At 42.2% G+C, this 24,894-nt stretch overlaps 1 protein-coding gene across 1 annotated transcript in view; it reads right to left on the minus strand.

Moving 5' to 3' along the window:
* AFF3 (ALF transcription elongation factor 3) overlaps positions 1-24,894 on the minus strand; it is a 278,904-nt gene that overhangs the window by 108,014 nt on the left and 145,996 nt on the right. Inside the window, exons 6-7 of the mRNA XM_072855188.1 lie at positions 20,022-20,058; positions 14,744-14,795 (exon numbers count right to left, since the gene is read on the minus strand). Coding sequence (XP_072711289.1) covers positions 14,744-14,795; positions 20,022-20,058 — 89 coding nt within the window. The remainder of the gene's footprint in view (positions 1-14,743; positions 14,796-20,021; positions 20,059-24,894) is intronic.

A 24,894-nucleotide genomic window follows, 5' to 3' on the forward strand; every position in this document is an offset into this window, starting at 1 on the left:
TAGCTATTTAACAACAAACATGGATATTTAGGACTGAAATCGAGGCCATAGCCCCATTTTGGGGGTTCAAGCACAACACAAGCCTCTCGGGAGCAGGGCTCTCCTGGAGCTTTGCTCCGACACTACTCCTGAGGTGTGAACGCCGTCTGAAACCCAACAGCACGAAGAGGCAGGCGAGCAGGAGCTGGCACACCCCGCGGGGCATCACCCCTGCACGCGGGCAGAGTGACAGCAGCCACGCTGGCACCAAGATGCTCTCCATCCTCCGAGGACTGTGCCTCATCTGCTGTGCGAAGACCGAAACCCGGGAAGGAATAAGGAGGGAAGTACTAGGCGAGAGCGCACTTTGTGTTTTTAATTATTAGCATCTTCGGTGCTCTTCAAAGACGGCGATGCTGCCGAATCGCATTAGCTCCATGTATAGGTAATGAATGGGAGCTGCATACTGTGAGCATTAGAGCATCAACCTCAAAGAGATTTAGGGGAAAGAAAAGCATTGTACGCACTGAAAAATAAATATATGCAGCCTGGGACATTCAAGTATGTCTCTCCTTCAGAATGCTGATTAATGTTGCATCAAATCACAATAAAAATAGCCCCTAAGGCTCATTTTCCTATTTGTTAAAGATTAATAATGATTAGCTTTACCAGTGTTTGTAGCAGGCTTTGAGGGGCGTTGTGTTCAAAAGAAATACTAATGACCTGAGGAGGTCGTTAGTTTGGGGATATTCAGCTGGACCAGCACCAAATCTCCTATGACACTTCTGCTTAACAAATCATACAGCAAAGAGTGGACTTTCATCTGCACGAGCTTCAAGCATATTTGAAACTACTTAAATGAATGTAACTGCAAAGTAATTTTATTCCACTGTTTTATAGCAGCATCCATGCTCTGCCAAAGGCAAGACCAGGGAGCCCTCAGGAGGCTGCTGAGAGGGTTATGTTTTGTCAGGTCTTCTCCACTTTTTTGCACCAGAGGACTCGCACCATCTCAGCAGACTCCCCATCAGACAGGACCACCACCAGAAGCCCCACCAGCAGGCAGCGAACCCCTAATTTATACCGCTGGCACTTGGTCTCAGCACCTGATGAGGTGCTAACTATAGCAGGTCTGTGTGACATGACTATAGTCCTAGAGGTAATTTCCTACACCTTATTACCACATAATAATGGCCTCTTAACAGCCAGGCTAATCAAGAATTAATGAGGCACTAAAACATTTTAAGGAACAATGAAGGATTTAAAAATTTCTCTTATGTGTTTTATTTAAAAAGCAATTCATTTAACAGTTACTGCCCTTACTTTGGAGTCATATAAAAAGTCTTGGTACTTATCAAATGTATCAGCTGAAAGGTTTTATTCATTTATCAGTTATTTACTTATGTAGGGCTGCACGTAACCGCAGAACCAAAGGAAACCTAAAGGGAACAGAACCAGATTTGGGCCCCATCTGCCTCCCTCACGTCTGTCCGTCTGTCCACTCAGGCACTCCCCTGCTCTCACACGGGAAGCCTGTTTGTCCAATGGTGAAGTGCAACACCAAAAATAGTCAGCCCAAACTAACACGACTGCCAAAAGGGGATTTTGCATTATCTCTGGAAAGCCAGGACTGTCTTTTTTTTGCAGAGAGGGAGGGTGCACTTTAATGGGGGAGCCATCCTTGATGGAAGTGTTTGAGAAACTCAGAGTGAAATAAGTGGGGAAAAAAAGTAGGGATAATTTACGCTAGTAAAGGATTTCATATCAGTGACACAATACTGAATTAAAGCCTGAAAATATGTGCCTTTACCATCAGCCTAGAAGGGATAATCAAAACAAAAACACGTTCAAACTTGACTTATTTTTTAAAACTTCCTTCTCTGGTGAAAGGGTGGGGGATATATCCTGTTTTGCTGAGAAAATCCCCAAATAGATCATTCTGTGACAGATAACTGTTAAGATTATTAATTCCACTGCTGACATTGAAATTAAACTGATTCCCAACATAATGGATGAGTAAATAGCACATCAGAAATTCTCAAATGCTTCCACATTTCCTATGCAATCAAAAAAAAGAACTCCCTCATTAAATAATACACTGACAGAAAAGGCAATTTGATTAAATAAACCTATCTGCCAATCATGCTGAAAGTTATAAAAGGAAAGCATTTTGTAGCTAAGTAAAACTTTTATCCATATTAATCTCTCTCTCTCTCTGTGATTCTTAAAAGAGAAGTAATGGAAAACTATGTGCCCCAAAGGAAGGTCGGAGCAATATCTGGGCACCTGACAAAGGAGTTAAAAGTTAGTCTTCAGCCCAGTGATTTACCATGAAGCAAAGATGACAAGCTGGAGGAATCAAGGGACAAAGAAGAAAGCAGCAGGCGATGAGGCATATGCACTAATCCAGGAACCCGAGCGGCTGTGGGTATATTTGTATATCCCTTGTTACATATATCTCTTTATTTCTTTTCTGTTTTTCAGGAGACGTGGGGACATGTTTTGTGGGGCAAAAGTGGAGAAGGGTAGGGCCAGCAGAGGTGAAAAGCAAGGAGAAATGAGGCTGCAGGTGATGAACCTGACAAAACCAGGGATGGGAGAGTAGGAGAGCAGCAGAAAGGGTGCAGCAAGAAAGAAAAAGGAAGGAAAGAAAAGCAGAGGGGGTGGTGGATGCCATGGGATGGACAGCAGGTAACAAGACACGGAAAGAGAAATCAGAAATCATCCTGTGCATATAGGGTCCAAGGTGCCCGAGGATACCCGGAGAGTGGGCAGGGATGTGGGGCTGCAGAGGTGCTCCCCAGAGTTTGTGCTACCAGGCTCCCCTCCGCCCCTTCCACAGAGCCCCCACTATCAAAGCAGCAAACACATATTCTCCTGTAGCAGCAAATGAGGCCACACATTACCCAGCTGCATTCCAACAACGGCGGGGTTAATTTTTCATGCTATTTAATTTCACCAGCTCCGTGGGGTGGGGAGAGGGGAAGAGTTGTGTAACATGGTGTGATGGGTGGAAAGTCTCCGAACGTCACTGTCTGGTGGCCAAAGATGGGAACGGGGCCTGGCGGCTCCCTCTCCTTGGCTTTGGGAGTCAGCAGCTTCTTAGGACATCAAATACTTAATTAACTGAGCTGCAGAATTGCAGGATAAGATTCATGCAGTTACTTCTCTGTTGGAAACCAAGAGTGTCAGCCTGGACCGCTCTGTTCTTGGTGAGTCTTTAAAGCTAATGCAACTCATATGGAAGATGTTCTTTGAAAAGAACCAGAGATTTATTTGGATAAAACTCTGAGTGGATGACAAGTGCATGCAAAGAAATAAGATGAGATTTTAATTTTTCTCAAGTAGAAAAACATAAGCAGCTTGAGCAAGAGGTATTTGCTTTCCAGCTAGGCACCAAGGCTTTTACATTCTTCAGGGCACAGAAAGAGTTGTTCTTCTCATAGTGAATTCATAGCTCTGCAACATCATTGAGCCAAATGGCATAATGCTAAAGACGTACTTGGCCAATTCTACTAGACAAAAATAAATCAAAATAATTTTAAAAGGAGGGCTGTTGCTTTTTATAATCTTTCCGTAATGCCTGGAGATGGTGGTTATTAAGTCGTCCACCTACTATGGTCTTAAGGAAATATATACAAGTTGGGAATAATATCGATATTTTAGGTCCTTCTACCAATCTAACCTTCACCATCCAGCTTTGTGCCCACCTCTCATCGTTTATGTATTATATATGCCTTTGTATTTGTTTAGTCTTATGTGTTACATGTAATAACGAAACTCCTAAAATCCTATCTGGCTGACAAGTCTTCTGTTACTATACCTCTAATCTTCCCCTTTCCCTCTTTATTCCACTGTCTCCCAGGCTTCAGAGCTGGAAATTTGGTTCCTGACTCCTGGCTACTCAGCATCAATCACAGGAGGCTGCTGTGGGTGCTGCAGGGCTCCTTACGTTAGCGTGCTTGCTGAGGAGTGGTATCAGCCAGCCACTCTTAGACAGCAATGAAACCCTCGGGAAAGGCTCAGAGAGAGGTTTCTTTCTCTTGAATACAAAGCCTGAAAAAGTAAAGCTCTTCAGAGGAGGAAAGGATGCCCCTCCCGAGTGACCGCCTGTCTCCCGCCCTCGGTGCTGGACCGCTCGCTCACCAGAGCTGCGCTGGGATTACTGCGTCGCAGGACGCAATGGTCAGCGTGCTGGTGGCAGCTGTGAGGGATGGGGAGAGGAAGCAGACCTCTGCCCTGACAAACCCAGGTTCCTCTTTTTTTCCCCTTGGTCTTTCCATGTGCCGTCACTGTAGCAGGCCACTTTTTTGACACATATAAAGTCACCCTGCTTTACTGAGACTGCTCACAGTAAAGCATGCAGCTCACGGGGAAATGTTTTTTAACTGAACGGGAGATAGGCAGCATAGCATAAACACGAGTCTAGGTACCCACAGGAACTCTTGGTCTTTCAAACAATAATGCTGAAAGAAGTCCTGCTGGAAAGCATCATGCTTGTCTATAATTATTTGCGAGACCAAAACCTTACTCTGTGACAGAGGAAGAGCCCAGGCGTTTTTAACAGTTTGTGGCAAAAGGCTTCATCCTTTCTTCCACAGAAGTCTACAGAAACTGCTGTTGCTTACAGTGATTGCAAGTATTAAAGTCTGTGTCTCATATTACATTTATTGTATAAGTTATGGGGAAAACGTGGATTTTACATGAGCAGCCACATGAATTTTTTCTTAAGTAAGCCCAACAGTTAAAAACAGTACAGACCGAAGTGATGACAAATTATTTTTGAGGTTACATTCTGTGACATTCTGGGGTTCCCAACCAGACCTTCTCCTCGCTCTTTGCTGTACTGAGCCTCCGTCGAACTACGTCAAGGCAGGTCGCATGTCTGGGTCGCCTGCCTCATCTCCCTAGGGGACTTCAGGACAGAAGGCCCCCTCCACCCCCCCCCAAACTTCAGCCATTATAAATGGCACAAAAATTGGTCATCAAACAAGGTACAGAAGGGTAATTTGCTCATCCTTTGTCTGTATCATGTTATTAAATACTTTTAAGAGATTATTTGTGCTGATTTGTCTGCTTTGCTTTGATAGTAGGAAAGCTGATGGGGAATGTACAGGATTTTCACCCATAATTGCACTAAATTCTAATACAATTAGAAGTAAGTCCACATGCTTATCAGGTAACAGATCAGTTCTGTTTTAATTTAGTATACCTGATCTATCGCACCTCCTGGAGTGTATCTCTGAAGAAATATGTCAAGAGATTCCTCCTCTCTACCTACAATTGCTTACAGTTTATGCCATGAAAGGGGGAATCAGCACAAATGAATCCTGACAAAATATCTTACAAAACTAATAAAAATCAGCATGCAGAAATGCCAGCTGTAATCACACTATTTTGCCATAAAAGGTCTGTGGGCCAATCAAACCATGTTTTTTTTCTTGGAAAAACTTAGCTTTTATCTTTGTAAGTCAGTGGTACAGTTGCCTTGATTTTGGAATGATCTGTAAGTATAACCCTTTTGAATCTCAGGAACAATATACCTCATCCAAACCTTTGTCCTGATTCATCTCCAGCTTTGATAGCTTCGGTGTGTCACCCTGCTTGCTTGTCAAATCTATCATCAATTCTAAATTGCCAATAAATATATTCCACATCTCTTTTGGGAGATGAAGCTTGTCTGCATGCTAAACAAAGAACAGAATGCACAAAGCTGAGATACACACCGAGATATAATATTCTCCCTCTTAAAATACCACAGGTGAAATGATAATGTGGAAATATTCTTACCCTGAGGAAGGCAGACTCCAGTTGTAGCTTAGCAAATCAAACACCAGAAAACTTGCTTGCAATAACATCCTAACAAATCCAGAGTTATTTTTTTCCCCCAGTTAAAAAATATCCACACTCTGACATTTAATGCAAATCCAGAGATTAAGGCAGAAGAACTTCAATAATTTGTTTAGTTAGGTATGAAAAGTAATTTGTCATGAAACTGTCAGCTTGCTACTATAAAGGTTTTAAAAAATCATAGCTATTCATGGCTGAACAGTAGGACTTTTCCACATAGGAAAATTCATCATCATTTCAGGTTTCAGGATCTTTTTGTATTTTGCATGGCAAATAAAAAGTTGTCCACCAAGCTTGAAAAGTCTCTTTTTTTTTGAGTTGGTCACTCTGTGGGAGAAACAGGCATTTCTTTAGATTCCCTTAATTTGGTCTTCATAGTTGTAAAATAAGTTAAAAGCAAAATGAGGGAGCTTCTCATTCAAAACCTCACTTTCTTGTAATTAAAAAAATATATCTGTGTACCAACAAAGTAGAAAATTAAGGCACTTCAAATTCCAAAATCTTTCCATTCCTGGACGAGCTTTAGTGTTCAAATGTTAATAGGATGCCTGCATTTAAAAAAAAAAAAAAAACATAAAAAAAAGTTGGCCTGTATTCAGGCTCAAGAGTCTGTGAAACAGACTTTTTCCATACTATGACCTCAGTCTTAGGATTTCTCTTTTGCAAAATGTTAGTTATTTTTCTTGGCAGGTGGCCAGAACCCTGTATCTCTCTTTCTCCCCCTCTCACCCTCCTCCTCTCCCCACCCTCCAGGCACACCCCCCCCCCTCGTCTTTCCATCACCCAGCGATTCAGCCCCAGGACGAGGTAACCCCCCCGCCCTTTGGCTGACGGGACATGGTGATGGTGTGGGAAAAAAATCAGGTTGTGAGAGCCTGGAAGTATAGAACACTCCCGATCGCCTTTCTCTTCTTTTGGACCCATTTTATTTTGTTTCCCTGCCTAAAATCCCTCAGCGAAGCCAGCAGCCCCTGCACCCAGCAGTGGTGGTGCCCCTGCCGAGCATCAGCCCCGGAGGGTTTCAAGTTGCAGCGGCCTTTGCCCAGGGTAGAGGATTTCCAAAACATGTTACCCCGGCAACTCGGAATTTTAGCCCAGCAAAACCACCACCACGCACATCGTGACTCCGACGTGCAAGACGCTGAGCTTCCATTTATCATTTTCTTCAGAGAAAAAAATACGGAGCGGGGTCAATGGTGCCTGCCTTCCTGGTAGCATTTCCGATGAAATAGACTTCTTCCCAGGTATTCGCATCTCCTGATTTTCCTGGCAACCCCTCTTTAACCACCATATTCCGAGCTAATATATAATACATTCAAAATTCCCAGTTAGTCCCTTACAAATGACAAAGTCCAAGGAAAACAGTGCCAAAGAGAAAAATAATATGCTTTTGGTGCAATACGGGAAAACATTTCCTCAAGCATGACGATATTTTAGCCAGTTAAATTGGTCAGCCTTACTCTAAGTGACGTTAAATGAACACCCGTGTTACAGAAGCATTTTTGACTTGCTACAAAATTAGAAATAATGCCCAGCATTATAGTAAGTTTTCCAACAGGACAAAAGCTGCTGGTTCGAAGTGAGGGTTTCTCTTCCATTAAACCACTTTCCCCTTCCGCTTTGAGCCAAGGGTGGCATCAAAACAAGGGCAGCTTCCCATGGCTAATTGTTTTTCTCTCTGCTGTGCCGAGTACAGGTAGATAGTAAAGGTGAAGGTGCTAAACAAGAGGGCCTGGATCAAGGGGACTTTGTAAATAAAACTCTGCGCTGAGCCCTGCAGCGATAAGGGCGCTTATCTCAAGCTATTGGCTATATCTGGTAAAAGAGGGGGCTAGCATTTAAAAATAGGACAGTGAAGGCCCTATCTCACCCCATGTAAGTCAATCACAAAACTTCCCCAGACCTCAGTAGTGCTTTTATTTAGCATTCATCTATCCCCATTCCTGTTGACATCTCAGATAAGGCTTTTTTTTGTCTCACTCGAACTCAACAGAAGCTAAATTTTGTCCCAGGAAAACCACAGCTGCAATTAAGGTCAGACTGGGCTTCCAGGTGTCTTCTTTCTAAACCAAACAAATAAGCCCCATCTCATCTGCTTTCATGGACATCATGTTTTAAAGACCTTTTTATACAACTTTATATGTTATTTAAGGATTTTTTACTTGTGTCATCTTCGACTGCTATGTGTCTATAATTTTTACATGGCAAAAAAAATCACCAGTAATACCAATTCATTCTTCCTCCTTAACTTTGCTAAACCTCAGACAGATTCAGTCAAGACCGATGTGAGCAAATATCTTCCAAGAAAATGTCTTTATAACATTTGAAGAAAATAGATTTGTTGGTATCGAGTTACAATAGTTTTTTGGTGAACTATCAGCAGCACTCTACACTGCAAATCCAAAAAATCTGTGCTCAGAAAAGGTTAGGAATTGGCAGGCAAGGTTCACATTAGCATTGTGACAATACCGCAGTGGCTCTGATGCATCCCACAGGTGAAATCACTTTGTTTCTTGGAGTGGGAAGTTATGGTGGAATTGTATTTTTTAACGGTCTATATATTTAATACACAGAGAAATGCTCTGTACATGGACTGAGGGTAATTCTTCAGGGGACAGGGCAGAAAAAAGAACTTTTTCATGGGAATTTGAGAACTGAGGAGTGTGTTTTAAAATTTTAGCTGTTCTTGCTGGACTGGCTGAGCAGAGTGACAGTCTGGCAGTGTTAGGGGTTAGCTCTGCAAGCCGAGGCTCAAGTAAACAGGTGGAATAGTGCAATGAAGCCAGCCTTCTTCTTCTGCCAGCGACTTGGTTCATGGATAAACACCAGACTTTCACTTCTACAGTTTTCAAGACCTCCATCGCTCTGAAAAACACTGCCTTCATTCATCACAGTAAGGGGTTTTTTTTCCTTTTTTTTTTTTTCAGCATTGACTGCAAGACTTTTCTCAGAAACATCACCGACATACATTAAAAGCAATCGATGCACTGGTGTTTTCGGAAACAATACATCTCAAAAATTAACTTAAAGGATGTCATTCCATATTGTCTACCATCCCCTGGAAGTTGTGTTTCTAGGCAGAGGAGGGTCATCTGTGGCTCATGAGCAGGTTGATATGGCCCTCAATAGAGCCCGTGGAGTTACTAAAAGAGGTGTCACCAAATCATTGGCCAATGTGTGTGCTGCAGATGTCCTTGCTGTCTAAAATGCCCACAACTTGAGCTGTGGAAGACTGTTTGGGAAGTTGCCCTGGTATCTTAATCTGAAAGCTAAAAGTGGGTTATATCCCATAAAAGTTTGGGTAGCCCTTTTCTTGGAACTGACTTCCGCAGTTGCATGGATTTCACCCTTTCCATTGTCCTCCAGACCCATCTGTTAGCTATTTTCTGGTTCAACTGATTGACCCATCATGATCCTTTTGGCAAACAAACAGAAGGATATCGAAGATGTACTGCTGGAGGGTTTTTTTCCTCTGCAGCTTGCATGCTTTGCTCCTTCCCTATTTGCCATCCCTCCCTCCAGCTCAGCCAGACAAAAGGCAAATCCTTCTAATTTAAATTGGGTGCCCCCTGTCCCAGGATCGAAACTCTGGGGGGAGGATGGGGGAGTGGTGATGGGGCAGGGGCTGCCTGTGCTCACCACGTCTGTGGGCACCTGGGAGAGGCAGCAGCTCCTGCTCTCCCCTTCTCCCTACAGCTGGCACTCCTCAGGATATTTACCTCTTACTACCCAAGTCTGTCTTTAAAAACTTAAACTACCGCTCATTTCCTTTACTGTTCTGGGTGAGTAATCCTTAGCCATTTTTACAGAACATTACATTTTTCAACACTTTGTACAAATATTAATGAGATAGTCTTCATGGCAGTCTAATTATTATTTTAGATGGGGCAAAGCCAAGGCTAACTTTAAATAACTTGCACTAGGCCTTTCGGTGAAGTGAGGTGGAATTAAGGCTCCTCTTCCAACTCCGGTGCTCAATCGGGTCGCGGTTGCTTCCCGAGAGACTTAAGGTCAAGACCACACGTCAGCCAGATGTGAGAGGCCAAGCTCCCTGGGGGCTAAGAGCTGGACGGTGCATTGGCAGCACTCGCTCAAGCTGATCTCCTGTATTTGAGACTGCTTCGCTCTGTTCTCTGGAGGCACCTTGTAACCCCTCTGCCTCAGTCTTCTCATCTGCGGAAGGGGAAATCAGCAGGAGTTTTTGGCTGTTGGGCAAGAGACTGTAGCACTAATGTCTGCAAATGGGCAGTTCGAAAGCTGCTGAATTTAGTAGTTAATGAAGATCCCCCTGAGCAAACCATTCTCCAAGTGATGCTGGGGACCAGTGCAGGGAAGGAACAGAGCCAACATCTATTTCTGCCTGGCAAAAGCAAACAAGCAAACACACACCCCGAGATCGCTGCCATTCTCCGAGAGTATTAGCGAAGGACAAAACTTGCATAACTGCCATAAATTATAAAAGCCTCCCTCAATCTTGGTTAATTCTCTTGTAAAAAGGGAGGGAAAAATCTGGAGCAGCTCAGCATGAAAACAATTGTGGGAGGGATAATAAAGAGACAGCACCGAGGTATCTAGTTGCAAGCCCTGATATCATTAAGTAAGTGCACTAGAAATGTCGAGGTAAATGCATAGCAGTGAATCACAGTCAGGCATGATTAACCTTGGGTAGTCTGAACTGGAAATCATTTACAAACACAAAGGTACTAAGGAACATCACAACAGACAGTACATCGAAAGTCATCCCAAGAGCGGGAGTCTTGCCGAGCACTTTGTGTATTTGTGCCATTTTTGAATTATTGTCATATTTTGCATGCAGGAGGATGGAAGATCACAGACCCCCGGCTCAGGGATGAGTTTCTATGGCACCTCAAGGTCCTCTGAAACACATGCACCGGTTGGAATTACTTTTCCTTGCACAGAAATTTTATAAAATTGAAAGTTTTAACTGCAACATTCCAAGGTTTACTGAAAGGATCCAGTTTTTGCCAAAGAAAGACTGAAATCCTGTATCTGAAAATATTAAAAAACAAAAGAGCACTCTTCCTTCATCCCTCCCCCACTCCCCTGCAGACTATAACTGGTAAAACCAGGGGGAGAAAGGATTTTATACAAATTAGGTGTTTTTAACAAAATCTGTGAAAGTTTTCTGACCATTGAAAATTGAACCTTTTATCACAAAACCAAAAGAACAAAACATTGCTGGATATTTCTGAACAGTCCTAAAAGTTTAGAAATGCTCAGCGAAGCTGTAACCAGATGATCCATAGAGAGCTATATATATTAAGAGTACAACAACAAAAAACCCCTTCAAATCCAGAATTCTCATGGCTTTAAAAGCATCCAATTACAAGGAACATGAATCAACTGGGGAAGACTCCAGACAGCTTAACACCTTTGTATTGTTTGCACCTTTTATTGCAATTCTTCAGTGCCAGCTCAGGCGATTATTGTGCATGCCGAGGCAGTGAAGGCCATAGGAATATCGTGCAAAAGGATACAGCTCTGCTCAGGCTTCCTCCCGCTTTCGCATCATTCTCATTCTCCTACATCCATCTCAGTTATCTCTAGCATTGCAATAACTGCCCTTATTTATCTGCCTCATTAGGATGTTGCATCAATTAACATGCATCATCTAACGCATACCAATTTCTTAATGTTTAATATTATTATCAGTGGAAAGCTATGTCATACCGAGTCTATCTAGGGAGTTAATGCATACAGGAAGAAAACCCTATGCATAATGCTGTTCAGAATGATGCATTTACTGTACCCAAACCCCTCTGAACAGACCACCATGCATCCTGCACTCTAGGGTTCTATACTCTCGGAGGTTACGGGTAGCACCTTTGGCCCTGGGGCTCCAGGTCACAGGGTAATATCTGTTTTTTGAGGACCTGGAGCCCAGTGGACAAGGCAGGAGGAATGTCTTGAGGGGAGACTTCATGTAAATGCTCGGTTCACAAGTGCCTCGCTGCCTGATTCAGGAGGGTAATCAACCTGTCCTTTGAAGCTGCATAAATAATGTTTGGATGGAGGTAGTAAATCTGCACCAAGGATGAATTAACTGCCATTGAGTCGTATAAGCTTGGCTTGAGTGTGTGGCTTGTAACATGCCTGAGGAAAATAAAAAAGACATTTGCAAGAAAGAAACATTAATTTGTTCCTCCCTGTCTTTTCTGTTATTTTTATCTAGGCCAACATGACTTGCTTTGTGGGGTTTTTTTGTTGCTGTTTGTTCCATTTTCACAAGGAAACACTGATTCACAGTGAAACGAATCCACAGTTTCTCCTGGTCAGGCCCGAACGTGCCACCTCTCCTACATCAATGTCTCTCCTTTTTAGCACCCTTGCCAGGAGATGCCAACCGGAGTCCTTCAACGCTCTCAGGGGAGTGACACCTCACAGGAGGGTGCAGGCTTTTTTACTAATGGGGACCCCTGGCAGCGTCCATGCCCCCTCGCACACCTCTCCCCTTGCACACACCCGCCGGCTCCCAGCTGCAGGTCTGGGTGTTGCTGGGGCTCCTGGCCAGCTGTGCAACGGCATGGTCTTCTCCATGTACGCAGGGGAAGAGTACGTCCATTACTGTAGACAGACCCAGGCACATGCGCTCACGCATCCACGCGTACATGTGCACTGCGGGTCCTTCTGGTTGTGCATCTTGTGCACAGGTGCGAGCTGCTACCTCCCCAAAAGAACAGACAAATTCTGTATTCATGACTGGTTGAGAACCAGGGATAAAAGTCTGCCCTAGAACAAGGTGGAAATGAGAAGAAACCTGGGGAAGGGCCAACTGAAGGTAGCAGAAAGAGAACTGGGAAGTCAGTGTGCACCTACACATCAACATGAGTTAATTTACTTCACTGTAACACTCAGGTATCCAGCCCCCTATTCAATAACGCATACATTTTAGCTTACTGATAGCTTTTGCTTGTATCACTCTCCCTTCTTTCTCATTTCCAGTGTTTGACCTCTGGTTTTCTCTTCCACTGCTCTCAGTTTTGTATCTCTCTGAAAATTTGGCATTTGCAGTTCCTTTTCCTCCTTCTTAGCTGTATCCCTCTCATTTTCTTCATCCTCTTTTGGCACAGCACTTGCTGCTTCCCTTCCTCTCATCTCCTCCTTTCTCTCCTGCCTCCTTTTCCACACAAATAATTTCTCTAACTAGAAGGGCCTCTGCTTCTTGAATACAGTCATTTATCAGTAGTAACCAGTCGTTTCTACTTCTAAAAATTGCTCTGGGAACCAATATCTGCTGTGGGGTAGCCTCAGCATATAGTAACAATTTAAAGATAAGCATTACAAATATACTATATCTAGTAGACAGCACAGTTTCAGAAGGTTGTACTAAGATTTCTTATTAGGCAAGGAATTTTTCACACCTAACCAGATTCTGAAGTCTGCTGTATCTGAGACAGCACCCTATATGGCACAGTATGTAGTCTCAAACCAAAACCATAAACATATTGGGGTGTACCCCTGAACCCATATTCTGGGTTCAGAGATACCCCTATTCTGGGTTCAGAGATCTTAGGGAATTTTAATCCAATGAAGGAGAAGAAAGTAAAGAACATTCCTCATGAACAAAATAGCATCTAACTAGAAAAACCACTTTGGAGGATGGCTTATATTTTACATATTGCTAAATATCAGCAAGAATAAATGTGTTCATTTCTCCAAAATACCTCCAGATGGCATTAAAACCCTTCTTCTTTTGGTCTTTATTGCGGTATTATTTTTAAAAATGGTAATTATTGGAATCATTCTATTAACCATTCCCAGCAATCATACTATCAGAAGGCATAAGGCTGCTAATGCTTAATTCATTTAATAAGTTTGGCTAAATATGCTCACATACTGTAATTACATTCCACAACACAATCTGCAGGACAAGCCATTTCTTACACCATGTCAAATCTTTCTAGATTCATTTCCATAAGATTTTTAATGCGTATTTGCAGCAGAAATCAAAACATCCCACAATAAATCACCGTTATTGTACCTCCTTCTGTGACTACTTTTGGCTATGTAACAAATGGTGACATCTTGCGAGATTTACATGATATAATGCTCTGAATTTAAATAACAGGAATCAGAAAACATAAATTATGGGCAAGATGCACTCTAAAATTCATGTGACTGCCTGTTACAAGAACTTCCCTCCCTCAAATGAGATTAAAAAGGTGAATGGTTTTGCAGAAATTCATAATGCTCCTGCCTGGTAGTTATAAAAGGAATTCACTTATCTAGCTCAGTTTGGGAGACTGATGCTATTTATTTATTTTTTTTAACTTGCAGCCCATCTGTTTCATAGACTGGTTTATGTTGGCAAAACAATTCAGTCCTTTGTATACTAGAGTTAAAAATGGTAAAAGCTTCTATTGTTGCACCAGAGTGAAGGTGAACACTGATATATTACAAGTGCCTGTTCCTATCTATTTCTCGACTTCTTTTGTTAATTCAAAAACATCAACAAAATTGTGAGAGACCAGAGATAGCTGTAATTGGATTTCAAGTAATTCAGAGGTGAAGCTGCAGACTGCAGTCTTTTAAAATTACATCAGTACATCAAAGGCATATGTGACATGATGTTTTTTAGCAAGTGTGACAAACTCCGGCAGCATTAAGGTAATGTTGAAGTCAGGTTGTAAAGGCCAGCCTCACACACCCACAAAAATCATCTCACATCTATTCAGCTTGATGTGGAGCCATTTCACTTGCAAAGATCTCTGAATTACTAGCACGCAAAAGTTCTAGGAATAATTAATGTTTAGTCATTATCTAAAAAGCCTTTTTAAGAAAAGCATCAGTGAAGGAGCTTTATCTTAATGAAAACAAACAAATTCTATTTTGCCCAACAAATCTGATAACAACACAGCTGCCTTCTCCGATCTTAAACGCAAAAGTGACTTACGATGTATGGGTTGCGCTTTTCTCTGGACTCTTTGGCTCTACATCACTTTTTCCTTTAAAAAAGAAGAAGAAAATGACATCAGAAATGGGCCAATATGGAAACTGCTCAGATGTGACACGTCAATGCTTTATTCATTGCTAACACTGACCACTCTTGCCACATGTGCAGACGGCCTCCGACGCAATCACAGGGTTGCGGGGCAGTGCTGGAGCATTTGCAAGGGGGGAGTCAACCCTCACTTGACTTTTCTTGTCACTGGCATGTGTACTCTGGAAACGTAAGGTGAGGAAAGTCCACAAGAGAGGCTCCTTAGAGGACACAAGCTTTACCAGGGATAGCAGACCTTGGAGCCATGGAAAGGATTTCTCTAGGGCCCTAGAGCTCTGCTGTTGAGAGTGCATCCCATCCAACATGCACATGCTCCAAAACCCTGCTCCAGGAATGGTAATTATTTCACACAAAGCAAAACAGCATCAGCAGGAGCTAGTAAGGCAGTGATTAGGACACAATTCTGCCAGTGGATGTTTTGGTTCCCACTCATTTTGACAGATTAAGCATCTGATCTTCAGCTCCAGTAAGTGGGGGCTGGGGAAGCCCTCTTTGCTATGTTGTATATTTTGGTTTAGGCACACACAACCCCAGGAGAAGTCAGGTACCCAAATGCTTGAGAAGTATCAGAGGTCCAAGTGATGCCTCTTCACATTTCCTTATGACTCACATGGGTCCTGGCATAGCATGTTGGCTTGTGATGATCCCCTTCTTGGGTCCAAAATCATGTACATGCCCAACACAAGTTAGTTACACAGCACAGACACCAGGGAAGCAGGCTGCTAGCTGGTGGGGAGGGTTGTACTGCTTCTGTGACGTTAGGCCAAGTCTTTCTGCCTCCTTTCTCTGCTCGCTCCCCCAAAAGTAAGGCTGATGTTGTTTGCTGTAATTATTGCTCTCTGAGTAACCAGAGAGAGTTACACTTCAGTGTAAGATTTTTGTTTAGCTCTACATGGATGTATAGGGTATGCTGCTCCACTTGAATCACCTTGAACTTGAATTCTGGACCTAGTGACTGTGCAGCTGCTGCTCCTCTTGTTGTCGCTGGATGCTAATAGCTGTCTACACATGAGTTTATGTTGCCTAGCAGACAAGGAGGCGCAGAGGTTGAGTGTGACTGGTTTACTGATGGATGTGTTTTTCTCCATTACCTTTTAATGAGCTTCATTAAACCAAAATCCACCTGTGCCTTCTGAAAAACAATGTGAGAAGTGCTTATTTTGGTCGGGCTCTTTTGGTGTTGTCAGATTTTCTGCTCATTGACTTGAGTTGAGTGGGTTTTGGATCAGCCCCCAACCTATTTCATGCACGTGAGCATTACTTATCATCTATTTGCTGCTCTCCAAGTCCTCACCCTCAGTTTCCATACAGTGTTGGGGTGCTGGCAATGGCTGTAAGGGGCACCTCTGGAAAACTTGCTGTTGCCTTTCAGAAGAGGCAGGGTTTTGCTACCAGTGTCCTTCCACTGCTGTACAGAAAAGCAAGCTGAAGGACTTACGCTAGACAGTGACCATCTGGAAATGGATGTCTTGCAGAAGAGGTTCTAGGTATTGCAAACACCTTGCCGTGGTGCTTTTAGATCTCGTCCTCCCCTGTGGAAGGGTTTGTGTTTACCCAACTTAGGTGCCTAAACTTTAGTGAACAAGATGGGGGAAGCTCTGGATGACTTAAAAACCACTGATGCCTCTCTGTGGACCTCTAGGGAAGCTAAGCACTTACTGCAGGAGGACAGCTAAAGGCACCTAAAATTTAGGCACAAGCTGGGCATCCACACAGGATGGAATACATCCGCTCCATAATCTCTAGGGCACTTTTCACTTTTAGCAGAGACCTCAGAAAGTATATCCAGATGATGAACTCGCTGGCTAGAAATCTGTTGCTACAGTATACGTTTGTCAGCCTTAGGGTTCCTGGAGCCCTGGAGCTCATCTGCATTATGCTAATTTGGAACAAGAAACCAACAGTAACAGTTGGCATATATTCAAAGATTTTCTATTCGTAACTTAGGCTTTTTATAAGTGATGAATTATTACCATGAACACTGGTTTGTTTGAGTATGAGGGGGAATATGGATTCCTGAGTGCTTTGCTAGCAGAGTTCACATCAGTTCTACTTTCAGCAATGTATGTTAATGCAGCAACAAAGGAAACAGCATAAGTACTGTGAGGAGGGAGAAAAGGGAATCTCTGTGATTTAGCCAAACTGGGTATTAATGAATTACCCTACAGTAAGCATTTGCAGCTGCTTTTATGCTAATCGTCACTTAACATACTTCTGTGTGGAGGGGGAGGACGAAGCTTGTACAGATGGTAGAAACGCATCAGTCCGGCCTATCAGAGTAGAAAATCTGGCCATTAATGCTTTATCAGTTCTTACCAAGTTTGTTCTCACTTGACTGAATCATAGAAATTTAAAACATGTGTATAGACTAAGCATAGTTGAATGTCACAGATACAGTACAGATAAGATTTTTGGATAAGCATATGTAAAAGGGAATTATCTGTCAGAACAACTTGTTTTTTTCACACTGACTCTTGGCCGGACTAAGATTTGTTTTCCATTTTCCATGTAACCTGCCAAATGCATTCAGGTACCATTGTGGGAGGCTGGTATTTGCTGAACTGCTAAATCCTCTCTAGCTCTGGCTTCTTCTTATGGGCAATTTTGTGTTGTCCTTTGTTTTTCTTAGTCTGTTAGGAATTGACAAAGAGTACGCTACCCACCTTGCCCCTTTTACAGGACTGCTGTTAGCACACTTTATTTCAGGTGCTAAGCACTGTGTATGTCTTCTGAAATGGGTGTGTATGTGTGTGGGGGTTGTCTGTGTATGAGTGTGTGTATGCATACACATGCCTCTACAAACACACAGCGGAAACCATCAGTCCTCAGATCCTTAGCCACAGAGCTGGGAGTTCTTTGCTAGTTTTGACCTCATCTCACACAATTCCTTTCCTAATCTTTTTAGGTACAACCAGATGAAATGTGGCCAGATTTCTCCCATTTCAAAATAAATTTCAAACAAACTTTTGTAGGATTTCCCCGTTGAATAGTGGGTGGCCAGAGAAGGAGTTGTCTCTTCTGAGTTGGAATTTGGGTGAATCACTCAACCTAACCAGGCCAAGTTCCCTTTCTGGGTAACAGGGATAAATAATATTTATTGTGACAGAGGAGTATAACTTCTGCCATTATGGATTTTTAAATGCTTTGATTTCCTTGTGGCGGAAGGATGAGAGAAATGCAAATGTTATCCATGAGAAAGACAATGTTTGCAGCTGGAGTAAACCCATTGCAAATGACAGGCTCAAGAGCCACTCCAAAGAAGACATGGTGCAATGGGAAATAACAGCTAATTGGGACTCTGAAGATGTGCATTTGGATAACACACTACATAGACCATTAGATTTCTTTCCCACATAGAGTCATTCGCTAGCATTTCCTCACATCAAATCCTTTTTTTCCCAAATTTCCTTTGAGTTTGACATACAGGACTGGTAAGGTCTGTATCTCATTCTGTGTCTTATTCGATGTCTTATTCTGGCACCTTCACAGGAATCTTCACGAATACAGGTCTCAGAGGTAGTCAGATTCCCTCTGCAATGTTAGGAAAAGTGTCTGGGTGTCTGACAGCGACCCTAACTTTTGCCACCAATGAAGAAAATGTTTCTGCACGGGTTCAGCTGTTCTTTGGTTTGGTTGCCATCAGCCAGGCAGTACCAAGTGCAGCTCCAGCCCAGCTGCAAATATGTGCTGATTTTGCTGAGCAGGATGAATGAGGAGATAAGAAGAAGCTGGAGGTACTGTGGTGTGGGAGGGCAGATGGGGGAATTGGAAGTAAAGTGAGGTCAGAGACCCCTGGAGTAAGGAGCAGAGGAAAGTCGTAAGGAGGTAGGACCGATTTCCTAATCCAGATCTGCAGAACAACCTATTTCATTCAAGTGTTGAAAGAAGGAAATACTCAAAATGAAACTATGACCAAAGGTGGCCAAACACTGTGGCCTCTGATGTCATCGCGAAGCCCTCAGCTCAGCTGGTGTGTTTGTCGTGCTTGGAACTCTGTGTTTGTTTGCATAGCCCTCTCTGTTATAGCCCTTTTGTGCTTCCTTCTCTCATTACTGTATTCATTATTTTCTGACAGAACCTCATCCCCTTTGCCTTTTATTATTTCCTTAGTGCTGGTACTCACAGCAATATCAAACCGATGCCAGCAATTAAGTGACACCAGTGCATGTTTCTTCACAACATTGTCTTCCACATGCCGACCCTTCCCCAGCAATGAGCCCCACCATTTTAATAGCCTGTATCTCCCAGCCTTGTCTCTCCGGATGCCTTCTCCCTCAGGCAGTGGGTGACCAGCTACTTTCAAAGCCCTACCTACCAGCTCAGGGCATTTTTCATCTTCAGTCACAGCCCTGTAATTTGCAAACAGGGCTCTGTGCTGGCTGACAGGTCAGGAAGATAGCAAAATAGTTCTTTTGGTTGGGAAGATTTTATGTTGAGAGCAGGATAGGATCATGTATTTTTAATATGCAAGACAACATTTTCAACAGTCAGAGGTGTCAGGGGAGAGGATTAATATTTTGTTTCGCAGAACAACTCAATCTTTCCTTTCAATGCAGCTGCTAAGTTTTTTACCATAACTAAATGTAATTAAAGTACTGCTGATCTGCACCATGGTTTGTAAATTGGAGTCCACTGAAAAGCCCCAACCAGAAGCCACACAAGCACACATCACTCCCCTGCCCACACTGCTAGCCAAAAAGACCCATGGCCATATGGTCTTTGAGACATTATCTGATGTTAGTTTGGCAGGATTTATGTAGCTTATTACTGTGCAATAGCCACAAAATATACCATTGCCTATGAAAGATAAATGATAACAAGTCTTCCCGCAGAATTTTCTGGCAGTCTGGATCTGCCCGTGCAACTAGGTCAGCCCTTTTCTGGCTTTCTAAAAAAGCCACTTTTGCCCTTTCAGTCTTTCTCATCTACGTAATGAAATGGCCATAACAAAATGAATCCTTTTTGTTCTTCCCAGTCCACCAAAAGAGCTGACATTTTGATGGTCACTCTTCAGTGCAGTTCTTCACATCTGGCCATAGGCAAGTACTGCCTGCTGAGGCTCTGCGCTGTCCCAGTCTGCTACTGGTGCCTTACTCTATCAGTCACTTGTTTTTCATAGTCATCGTCATCCCCTCCACCCAATGCAGCCAGAAAATGAGTTGGTACTTACTTGTATTGCTGTGTCCTGTAGATCCCTGTTGTGACTCCTACAGTAATAATAGAAAAAAGGTATGGTGTGTTATTTTTACGGCAATTTTTAGCTGCAATACTTGCTTGAACATTACCTTAACAATACGAACAGCATTGTTAATTGTTCATTCAGTTTCAAAGTCATTTTCAATTACAAGAATAAATCCAATATTTCTGTGAAAATCCATTAATTCTAAGGCTTGTAAACCTATTTCACAACAACTCTTTAATGGTGCAATTCCTTGTATAGCTATTACGACTCTCCTGCTCACTATTCATTTATTGATCAGCCAAAACTCGACTATTATCTTCTACAAGTTTAGATGAGAAGACAGAGGGAAGACCAATATTGTTTCATGGACCATTGGATTCCTGAGGTAGTAGCACAGCTGGTCTTTCCTTTTTACATGTTGATATTGACAGCACCGGAGAATGGAAATACAGACTTTAGTTCTGGGTCCCCAAGATTACCAGGTCAACCTTGTATCACAACCGCAATATCTATGAATACGGTGCAATAAATCAGACCATTTGTTCCTCATGTGCAAATGTCCACATATTTTACTCACAGAATGTGTTTGCATTCATAAAAATATAAAAGAAGCCTATTAATAGAAGGGAAATACAAATATAAACTATAACAAAAAGATATTTAAATTAAGGAAAAAAGAACACTTTGCTATGGATGACAGCAGGGAAGGTGTCCTGTATGTAACTCTGCTTCTGAATAACCCAGACATGCACAGGAATACCACCCCATATACATGCTGCAGTTACAACTGCAGTAAAGGCTGCTTGGAGAGGCCAAGCACCCACAGCAACACACGCAGTTATTTTCGGTGAGGAATCGGGCACTGGACCAGATCCCTGGTCCACAGAGGCTGCATGATGATCCAAATGCACAGCTCATCAAGAAAGGAACTGCAAGTCCCCAGAGAGCTCAAGGATGCTCCAACTCGGCCGAGCTGAGATTTTGCTGCTGAGTCACTCAGAACCATGCCTGAGGGGTTCGGGGCCCCAAGAGTGTCTTGGCACCTCTAAATGGAGGTTGGCTGGACTGCAGGCACTGGGGTCTCAAGGGCTCGGCTAGTCAAATCCCCTCGACCTGCATCATTTGCTCTGGAGTCAAGGCTCTTCAGACTGTATGGCTTTGATCTGTAATTTTTATGCTATAATACACATCTGCAATTCGCTGCCATCCTACGTGCCTGAAATGCGAGACATCAAATTTTTGGGCAAGCCCTAAAAGTTTCTACCTTCAACTGCAGTATGAAAAGATCTGTACCGTATTTCACATGCCGACAATAATTTCTCAATAATTTGAAATTGCCTACTTTTGACAAATTGCCTCAGCTTTTTGTGAATGCTTCTGATGAAAGGATATTAAAGCCTGTTTTTTTCTGGTGAGTGAATATAATCTTAAGAAGTCAGGATCGGCTTGCAGTGGTGATGTAGTGACATGTACACTTGAATTTAAATGCTATTCTAGTAGCCAACCAGGCTGCCAATAAAAGTAGGCTATTAGAGCATGTGCAGTTTCCAGAATACTGAATTTATGTACCTAGAGAAGTTTGGGGGAATACAATCATTTTGATGGAAATACCCTTGGGTTTGTAAAAGTGTTTGAAACTGCTAAACAAGGATCTTGCTCACTCTTTTGCATTTTCATCAACCTCAGAAAGAATGCACCCTCCCTTTTAACTGCCTAGCACAGTATCTTACCTCTGCAATTGGCTCTGCATAGTCTCAAATTTGACATCAGCAAAACATAGGAGCTATAACATTTTCACTTTTCCTTTTAACCGATTCTTTAAAGTAAGTGTCTTGATTCTCAGATTCTTTAAAATAGGTGTCTTGATTCTCAACAAATTATTCTTAATAATAAAGGCTAATACAAAAATCTCATAGCGAAATAGGGAATGCTCCCACTGAGGTAGGAAAAAAGTACAACTTTATGTAACTTAAAAAACAAAGGTGAAGCCTTCACTTCTGGAGATTATTTTCTAATGCAATCGCTCCAGCTTGTTACAATCAACAAGAAAGGAAAAAGTAAATGAATGGAGCACTAAAGAATAACATCACTGTGATAACTTAGCTTCTGCTGAGAATAATCACCCAATAGCTTTGTGACAAGACAGCAGTTCTCCTGGAGTGGATAAATTAATTCTCAAATAACACAATGATGGCTGATCCCATAATATCACCTACACATAACTAGAAATCAAACACCTGATCAAACTTTCACGACATGAAATCACAGTAAAAATGAAGAAAGAGACCAAAGCAGGCAGCAGAATTAACAGCATTTTTTTCCTGCACAAGAGTAGAAAATTAATGCCTGAACATGAAAGCTCATTCGCACAAGCATCAAGTGAGCTCTTATTTACCAAATTTAATTATTCATTTAAAGTTTATTTATTAAGATGTTTTTAATAAAATTACAATCAAATAATGCCTGATCATTTCTATGTAACAAAGTGTGACAGAGAGAGGAGAAAGGAAAGCACACACAGCCTGTCACATCACACACTGATTCAATTATCCTTAAGCTTTGAAAAACAAGAAATAAAGAGACCGTCATTGCCCCTTCCTAGTAAATTCCACAGAGAAAGAAAATTCAAAGTTAAGGATGAAATGTAACTTTATGCCCTCTATTACATAAAGGACAGTTCCCTAAATGTGCTCGCCCAGCAGTGCTGTGCTGGGAAACCTACTGGGCACTGCCGCATGTGTCAAACCTGACCCGGACTTTCCTTCCATTCTTGTGCATTAATGCAGACCTTCCATGTTAATGAGGTCTGATTTCATATACAGGTACAGCATATGCACATACATCCCCCCATCCACAGAGCATATAGTTCTAGAGATGAACACATCCACGTGAGCAGTTTCAAACATGCAATTCTGTTATATTTGTGATATATAAACCTGAGTTATTTAGCTTTTATTACTAGACTGATTTCCAAACCAGTCTAGCTATAGTTGCTGTGGCCTTTGCAACTTTAATAGCCTAATTAATAAATTTCAAGTTTCAAGCTGTCAGATCACTAATTACTCGAGTTGCAGGTTAAAAGCAGTGTGGCATGTATGGGAACTAATGATGCTGACGCTCAGATTTTATAGACAGAAAAGTAAGGATGATTTGCATCCTTGCAACAGGGCAGGAGTCCTACAAGCTTCTCTTTTTCTCCTTCCCAAAATGATGAGTATCTTTACACTTAGGAACCATCTTCTGTTAAAAAGGATTGCAGCCTACTTGCTTCTGTGGCTGGAAGAGACATTGCAAATGAACTGAACTGATCTCTCAGTACTGCTATAAAGACTGGAAATGAATTCACAGTGCCATGCATCGCTTGGAACTAAGAGATGAAGCCAATGCCTTGAATTTAGCCTTTTAGCCTCTTTGCTGGCCTTGGCCACTACTTAACTGACAGGCCCATTTATCTGAATAATGTGTGATCCACCACAATTTGGTGTAGTCCTTAGGTTTTAACAAGTTGGGACAGCTCTGTAGCTTACCTGTGGGAAAGCTTCCTAAGAGTTATGGTGACATCCCCTATGAGATTCAATAAAGATTTTACACCACACTTTGTGAAAAGCAATAGCTAGCTTACAAAAGTTTCAAAAACATGTTTGAAAAATTAGGAAACCATTCTTTGCATTTTGGAGCCTGAAAAGCAGATGCCTTCTACAGTTTGTGACTGTACAGATTCAGAGTAAGCCACAGAAGTAGCTTTTAATTATTTTAAAATACTTTAAAATAGAGGTGGTGTCTAAAATCAACATGATCTATGGCCAGTAATGCACGATTTTTCCAGGACTCTGGTGAGTTTTGTTAGGTACTTCTTCCCCATCTCACACAATTTCTGTGTGAGAAACATCTCACACACTAATGTCTGACCACGCAGACCACCTAGGCCACAATACAGTCGTGATGTTATTATATGTACAAAAATATGCTCATCTATTATTAGATGAAATCTTGTCCATCCTAAGCTTAAACAAAATGGAAATTCTACTTGGTAAGAGAAAAGGAAACCACCTAGAAAAGGCTCTTTAAAAATGAATGGTAGATCTCTGAAACGGCTCTGCAGTTCGAGCTATTAAAATATTTCCCAGAGAGATGGATGAACAGGCAGAGAGAAGATGAGAAAGTCAATATCAACCATTATTCACGTATCTTTGCCCTATGGTCTGTGGTTCTCCTATTCCTGTATTTATCACAATACATTTAGTTGTGAGGAATTGCATTCATGATGGCCACACAGATACGCTGATAGGTGCATTCCTTGCCCATGCACATCTGCACGCGTGCCACGCAAGCACATCGCGTGGTGGTGATTATGGCAGAAGCTGCAGAGCTGCAAGCACCACTTCGTTTTTGTCATCCATATCTGGGCACTTCATCTGCTTGTAAGCTGCTGATCCATCTATCTCCTACTGGACTTACTCTAACGTAACAAGGTTCTAGCCCGCCTACCATCTTCAATCAGCTGTCTGCCTTCAACGAGCAAATAGACAGTGAGTTATTTCCTTCTTTTTCTTTCATAACATGCCAGAGTTGTTTTGGTTTACACCCCTGGTACTTCAAAATCATGACACTCTCATCCATGGAAAAGCAGTTTTAGTGTAGGCAAATCTTGAAGGTTTCTTGGCTTTGTGGTTATAACTGTTCCCCACACTAAATTTTGCAGAATGGACTTAAAAGTTACCAAAGGAGCTTGCTTTAACAGGAGAAAGGCTATAAACAGCATCAATACCATCTTTCAAGCTTGAACACTTCATGAAATATGCTTGTGGCATATAAACACTATATGGTGATACAATGTGAAAATTTTATTGGCTCTTGCATA

Source organism: Ciconia boyciana, chromosome 1 (genome assembly GCF_034638445.1).
Source record: "Ciconia boyciana chromosome 1, ASM3463844v1, whole genome shotgun sequence".
Lineage (NCBI taxonomy): Eukaryota > Metazoa > Chordata > Aves > Ciconiiformes > Ciconiidae > Ciconia > Ciconia boyciana.